General features: G+C 44.8%; 1 protein-coding gene across 1 annotated transcript in view; it reads left to right on the top strand.

Annotated features, from left to right (window-relative positions):
- Window positions 1–7,500, top strand: part of LOC105903068 (glucosidase 2 subunit beta-like) — a 165,326-nt gene that overhangs the window by 59,493 nt on the left and 98,333 nt on the right. Inside the window, exon 9 of the mRNA XM_031585570.2 lies at window positions 4,189–4,243. Coding sequence (XP_031441430.1) covers window positions 4,189–4,243 — 55 coding nt within the window. The remainder of the gene's footprint in view (window positions 1–4,188; window positions 4,244–7,500) is intronic.

Below are 7,500 nucleotides of genomic sequence, written 5' to 3'. Positions count from 1 at the left end.
ACACACACACACACACACACACACTGGATGCCCTCGCTCCCCAGTTTCTCATGAGAGGAGCGCAACTGGGATGCTGACAAAACTCCAGGCTATTTTTACACACACAAATTAGAAGCACTTGAGCGCCGAAGCATCTTCTTGAAGCCTTTTATCTCACCTTTGAGGTGGCTCTTTAGAGCGACCCGTCTGTGCTGGTGTTCCCCATTAGTGAGGCCGTAGTGTACATGCCTGCCACTACTGAGGTGACAGAGGACGGTGGGAGCTAGGAAGCAGCCTCAGCTTAAAGGAATAGAGAAAATCAAAGCTGCCAGCTTTTTCTTCTCAGATGACAAACACAGATCAGTTGCTCAAACAAAACCAAAAAAGTTAGGAGCTTATAGGAAGCTGAGAAGGACCACGGAAACAAATGAACGCCGGCCAGAAAAGAAGAAGAAAGAAGCATGATCGGTCTTCTGTCATCTGAAACCATTTCCTTTCATTTATTTTTCATTTCTTGTCCTGTTCTTCTCTTCTCTTCTCTTGGCCTGTGGGAGTCCGTCATTGAAACTAATCAAAAGACTTCCTCTCGTCGAGGACCGGGTCGCCGTGGCTACAGGCGAGTGAGGTAGTGATGGCACACGTTGCTGTCTTCTGCTCTCCCAGGGTCTGTCAAGGGTAGTTTGTTTAGAGTTTGAAGAAGAGAAGGAGGGAGAGAGAGAGAGAGAGAGAGACTAAGAGAGTGAGAGAGAGATAGAGACTAAGAGAGTGAGTGAGAGAGAGAGAGAGACTAAGAGAGAGAGAGAGAGAGAGAGAGAGAGAGAGAGAGAGAGACTGAGGGGAAGCTGTAGCGCGAGCAACAGCCCCGACCATGAACATGCTTGAAAGCCCACGGGGACCTGGGTTCGAATCCGACCTGCGGTCATTTCCCGATCCCACTCCCCACCTCTTCTCTCCAGCTCATTTCCTGTCAAAACCTTCACTATCCTATCTGATTAAAGGCAAAAATCCCCAAAATAGATCAGCCCTCAGCCGATGGAGATCTGCCACAGTCTCTTTGTGGATTCACATTGCCTACCTCCTGCTTGCCTTCAACATCAGAGCAGCTCTCCTTTGAACCTTTAGGTTGTGTGAATATGACACAGCTATGGGCCCGCAGCTCAGAAACCAACTTGAGTTTTAGTTTAAGATCTAAAAGATAAAAATTCCGACAAAAAAAAAAAAACAAGTTGTTGAATCTCATCAAAGAAAATGTACATTTCAGAAAATCAATGGACAAGAAATCTCAAGAGCTAGGATATTTCCTGGCGCCCGTGTAAGACAGGTGTAGCTTAGACTGTGTTGTTCACATGAGCTGTGTTTACAGATTACAGTAATGTCCCCAGGGATTATTCTATGACTGTAAATTAACCACGAGGTCAAGCCTCACACTGAAACTCATCTTTGGAAGACGCCGTGCATTTAGAGCAGTGCCTTTCTCGTCTCTCTCCTCTCAACTCTCTCTTTAAGTTCAGCGGCGAAAAAAAACTAAAGAGGAAGACGTTTCCATAATCAGAAATGGAGATTCACCATTGCATCAATAACAAGGATGGTCAGGTGATTGACAGGAGAGGTGTGCTCTGTTTGTAAGGCCTGGTTGTATCTCAGCACTTAGCTACTGGAATTAAGACATGTTTATGTATTCAACAGCTTTCTCATTTATAATAATATTAATACTAATAATATTAGTACAATAATTAGTGCGACTGAGATACAGTTACACTTAATAATAATATATACAGTTTTATGCAAAAGTTTGGGCACCCCTCTGATGTTGCATGTTAATTTGCTCTGTCTTTATAAGAAAACATGGCAATATGTCATTCATTTTTTAGAGAAAGCTGGATGATGGGATGTTTTTCAGACAAAGATTCTTAATGTAGCAGTATTGAGTTGTATGAAATAAAATCGAATGTGAAAAATAGGCTGTGCAAAAATGTGGGCACCCTTTGAAGTGTGTTGATTTGAATACCTGTAGTCGCTTAATGCTGACTGATTGAAACACAAAATTCTTTTGATCAGCTGTACAATGATAAGTGCGACTGAGATACAGTTCATACCAGGTAATCAGTCAGTGCATTAGGCAGTAAGCTATAGATTGGGCATGAGTGCTGTTAAAGGGATGTGTTTGTGCACAGGACTTTAGAGGTAATACGCTTCATGTGAGCACGGATGAATTACAGGATATTTTACTACACTTCACGAAACATGGGGCCACAACTCGACCTGTTGCGTTTATATTCTTGTTCAGTGTACATTGGCAATGCACCACATCACTGAAAGACGTGCTGCTTATTCTGAATCACACAACGAGAGAGAGAGAGAGAGAGAGAGAGAGAGAGGAAGTTGAGTGAGTTACTTGTATTGCACCTGGGGAGGAGCAGAGGTGTTCTATAGTTCAGAGCTGGAGATCAGCAGACAGACAGAGAGTGTGTGTGTGTGTGTGTGTTCTTGTGTGTGTGTGCTCACATCTCCCTTACACTCAGAGTGAGGGAGTGCGTAAGGGGGGCGTGGTGGGGTGGTGGTCAGACCCTCCTTCCATCCAGGCGGGGGGCCGTGTACATCACAGTTGGCCACCGCGCATGTAGGTCTGTGTGTGTGCGTGTGCTTGTGTGTCTGTGTCTGTGTCTGTGTCTGTGTGTGTGTGTGTGTGTGTGTGTGTGTGTGTGTGTGTGTGTGTGTGTGTGTGTGTGTGTGTGTGTGTGTGTGTTGGTCTGCCAAACGGAGAAGGAGAAAGAAAGAAATAGAACTAGGGGAGGAAGAGGTGACGTGACGACGTGACAGGACGACGTGAAATTCCCCCTCAGAAAATCACACGGGAGAAATGTTGCATAACCGCTGGAATTCTCATCTGTTTTTATTTTTCATTTATTTATTTATTTATTTATTCTACTTTTTTGGCATTGTCATTGCTTCAGAGATGGCACTCTCTCTCTTTCTCTCCCTTTTTTGTCTCCCTCCTTCACTCTCTCTATTTGTGTCTTTTTCTCTCTCTCTGCCTTTCTCCTCTCCTCTCCTCTCATCTCTCTCTCTCTCTCTCTCTTCCTCCGCTGTCATCTCTCCTAGTTGCAAATGTTTGCCTCTGTCTCTCAGTCCCGGTGTGGATTGGGCCGTTTAGTTTGATTAGGCCTGTATTTATAAGATAAGCCCTTGCTGCAAGAGCTCTCCGTCGGAACCAAAATGAAGTCTGTTTGATGGTGATTACAAACGGAGAAATATCGTACTTGTCAATTTATTAATGCCTTTGAATTTCTGTTCCCTTTCCTGCGGCTTCAGAGCGGCTATGGGCTCTCGGCGGACGAATCCTCCCGTGCCCCATTGTGTGTGTCAAAGCTGTAACGCATACTAGCAGCTGGAAAAAGGGAGCTTTCAAAAGCAATGGCTGTCTGACGCACGGGTTAGCTTTCATGTGTTCCGCTACACGCTAATTCCTACATCTGTGGGTTTTTAAAAGTTGCCTGTTCTAATTTTTGCAGAGGCAGTTTGACGGTCTTAACCGACGCTGTAACTTTGAAGAGATACTGACGGTGCAATCCTTTTCATATTACTTAATTGAGGCAATTTCTTAGCTGTGACGAATTTTGATAACCCTTTAATGTGATTGAATGTTTTAATCAACTAAAGTGGATGCCTTGCTATGAATCACTCACATTCACATTCAACTAACGCACATTCGCAGCCATATATATCCATTCGCTTCCTATCGGTTTGAAGGTGTATTTTTCTGAAGTTAGAGGTGCTCACGTCGTGTTTTGCAACACCAGCTCTTAACTTTTCAATGTCATAACCCTGTCTTGTCCTGTTGTTCCCGCCTGTTCCACACCCCATCGACAGCACGCTTTTGGAACAAAAAAAAAAAGCAAAAGTGTGCAATCCGACCCACAACAGCGTTAGTCTAGATCAATCCCATACCACAAGCAAGGACAGGACAAATGGTCCCTGTCCCCCATGGGATGAGGAGAGGATAGTCATGCTGCTGGTGTCCATCATGGCACGATGTATCCGCAGGAGGCGACTCAGGTCTCCGCGTCTTGTGTCTCGTTCGTGACTTTGACCTTGTTTTTTCATGGCCTCTTTTTCTTTGTGTCTTTTTTTTCTTTCTTTCTATCTTTTTACACCACGTCCGTCCCCCCGTCCCCCCCCGTCCCCCCCTGACCGACCACGTCCCATCAGGTGAGAGGCGGAGACCCGTCGGAGGACGACCCTGATGTTAAAGCTGCCGTCGAAGGTAAGCCATCAACCTCATCAGTCTGCTCTCTGTCCACTCCACTCCATCCTGTCCTCCACTCTTCCCTCTCTTTCTTCCCCCCTGTATTCTGTCACTCTCGTCCTCCCTCACAGAGCCGCCATCCATCTGCAGTCCTCTTCTCAGATTCCTGATTTGGCACACTTTCAATCCAGTCCAATTCAATTCAATTTGAATTAAATTCTATTTTATTTATTTAGCGCCAAAACAATAAAATCGTCTCAGGGTAATTAAAGTTTCTGGCCGCAGTAGTTGCTGTCATTTGCATTTTTCTCTTTCATTTCTCTATCTCTACACTCTGTCCCTCATCCTCCGCTACGGTGGCAGTGCCTTGGCTGTGGACTCTGGAGCGGATCCGGGCCTGATGTGGCACTGTTCCGGCCCAGAGCCGGCAGTCGTCCGCCCACTGTCTGTTCTCTTTCCATTATTTTTTTTCTTTTTTCTTTCTCCCTTTACTTTGTTGTAACAGTCATCCTCGTCTGCAGTGGCAGCAGCTCCCACAGTCAGCAGGTCAGGTCAGAAATAGACTTGGCTTCTTTGTCTGACCATAACTATGTCTATAGGTGAATTTCCCAACAATTAAATTGAAACAGTACAGTCTAGAGACTGTCTGCTACACTGTGGCCATACATGTGCTGAACAGATAGATGTGAATTTGCACTGTCTAATGGCCATACATGTGTTCAGCAGATAGATGTGAATTCACACTATTTCTATTTCACATTTTACCAAAACCATTTTTATCCCACCATTATGGTTAAATGATAGACTACACAAATGTTGACAAAGGGTGCCTTTCCCCAAAGGAGTTCTCTCCTGCTATTATACTTAAATGGTAAGAGAGCCTTGACACTCAGTAGCCTTAGCACAACGATGCTGTTGGATGTGCAGTTAGTTCTGTATTGAGGTTCTGTTGGGTCAGCTGTTAGTTCTGTATTGAGGTTCTGTTGGGTGTGCTGTTAGTTCTGTATTGAGGTTCTGTTGGGTGTGCTGTTAGTTCTGTATTGAGGTTCTGTTGGGTCAGCTGTTAGTTCTGTATTGAGGTTCTGTTGGGTGTGCTGTTAGTTCTGTATTGAGGTTCTGTTGGGTGTGCTGTTAGTTCTGTATTGAGGTTCTATTGGGTGTGCAGTTAGTTCTGTTGGGTGTGCTGTTAGTTCTGTATTGAGGTTCTGTTGGGTGTGCTGTTAGTTCTGTATTGAGGTTCTATTGGGTGTGCAGTTAGTTCTGTTGGGTGTGCTGTTAGTTCTGTATTGAGGTTCTGTTGGGTGTGCAGTTAGTTCTGTTGGGTGTGCTGTTAGTTCTGTATTGAGGTTCTGTTGGGTGTGCTGTTAGTTCTGTATTGAGGTTCTATTGGGTGTGCAGTTAGTTCTGTTGGGTGTGCTGTTAGTTCTGTATTGAGGTTCTGTTGGGTGTGCAGTTAGTTCTGTTGGGTGTGCTCTTAGTTCTGTATTGAGATGCTACCAATTAAAAGCAGAATAACTTCAGCAGAGTCATGACTCATCTTTCTGACCTCACAACCTGCTGTGGTCTGGACCTCAGGAAGCCATGGCTTGCACCAAGACAACATGTGGAACATGAGAACATCAGAAGCGAACCATAGGAGCATAACAACACCTGTTTTTTTTATTTGGGTCTACACCCGGAGTCCTTCTCAAAGGTGGTCAGCAGCATTCTAGTGAAGAGGTTAGCAGTGGCTGTGCTGTTCCCCGTCAGTAAGAGGTTAGCATCAGTAAGAGGTTAGCAGCAGCTGTGCTGTTCCCTGTCAGTAAGAGGTTAGCATCAGTAAGAGGTTAGCAGCGGCTCTGCTGTTCCCCGTCAGTAAGAGGTTAGCATCAGTAAGAGGTTAGCAGCGGCTGTGCTGTTCCCCGTCAGTAAGAGGTTAGCATCAGTAAGAGGTTAGCAGCGGCTGTGCTGTTCCCCGTCAGTAAGAGGTTAGCATCAGTAAGAGGTTAGCAGCGGCTGCTGTTCCCTGTCAGTAAGAGGTTACAGGGCTCTCAAGTGTCACGCATTGAGCTTGACAGTCACTCATTTCGGTCTTTAGTCACGCACTCCCGCCACACATCGTATTTCTCACGCTGAAAAAAAACCTCTAGGCTATTTAATGTGCCGCAGCGCACAAACATGACCTGGCCGCGCTGCCCTCACCATGGAGCAATTAAGCACGTCTCCCCGAATCCCCTGGAGTTCTGCCGTGAGGTGCCACTTATCAGCCAATCAAAAAAAAGAAATAGGCTACACAATAGCCAATCAGAAAAAAACGTATGTTTTGTATCTGTTGTATCTGGGTAAGATTTAATCCAGCAACCAATGAAAATAAAGCATCCTGGAATTGCGCGCAATTGATCTTGAAGTTTCGTTCACCTGAGGAAACCACTGGATCTCCGAGCATCAGTCTTCTACAAAGGATAAGTCGTCTCCTGTTTTAATGTTACAACAAATTCACAATGGTTTGACACAAGCAATGACAACTTGACTGCAGTTAGAGAATATTTCCCAGATAATTAGCATCAGTTTGTAATGAGTGTTTGTAGCCAAAACAGTTTTAGGCTAGAGCCTGCCTTTTCACTATAGCTTTGACTCCGAACTTCGTTAATAGGCTACAAAAAATTTGAGTAGGCCTATTAAAAATATATTTAGCCTATAATTCAAACGAATATTAGGCAGCCCTTAATATTCAATGATGTTATGGGCATTATTTTTTGTAAATGTGTTTGCTTGAACATTCTATTCAGATACCGAGGCTTCTTCACGCCTGGTGAAGTTGTGAATCGCGAGCTCATTAGGCATACTAGCATGTTATAAATATCCTGGCCATGGATGCATTAATCATTGCATCTGTCTTTCAAAGATGTCAGGTAAAAAACAAATGAGCATCCTGTCCTTCGCCCAAAGAGGAAAGCCCCCTAAAAAGGCCAGATTAGGCCCAGAGAAGGTCGTAAACACATTAGAGGAGGAGATGGTGGAAGAGGAAGAGACAGTACAGGTGGAAGAAGAAGAGACGGTGCAGGTGGAAGAGGAGGAGATGGTGGAAGAGATGGAAGAAACAGTGGAGGAGGTGGCTAGAACAAAAGGGAGAAAAGTCCCAGGAGCAGCCACCTACAAGACCTCTTTTAATAGTGAATGGACCTCTAAATGGCCATTTATTACTGTAGAAAGCACCAGCTCATATTACTGGTGCTCTAGGTGTGCGAGATGTGACAAGGCACATAGGCAGTAAGGGGCATCAGGCCAAACAGCAG

Source organism: Clupea harengus, chromosome 18 (assembly GCF_900700415.2).
Source record: "Clupea harengus chromosome 18, Ch_v2.0.2, whole genome shotgun sequence".
NCBI lineage: Eukaryota > Metazoa > Chordata > Actinopteri > Clupeiformes > Clupeidae > Clupea > Clupea harengus.
Note: the sequence above shows the minus strand (reverse complement) of the source record. Positions and strands in the feature narration are given on the sequence as shown.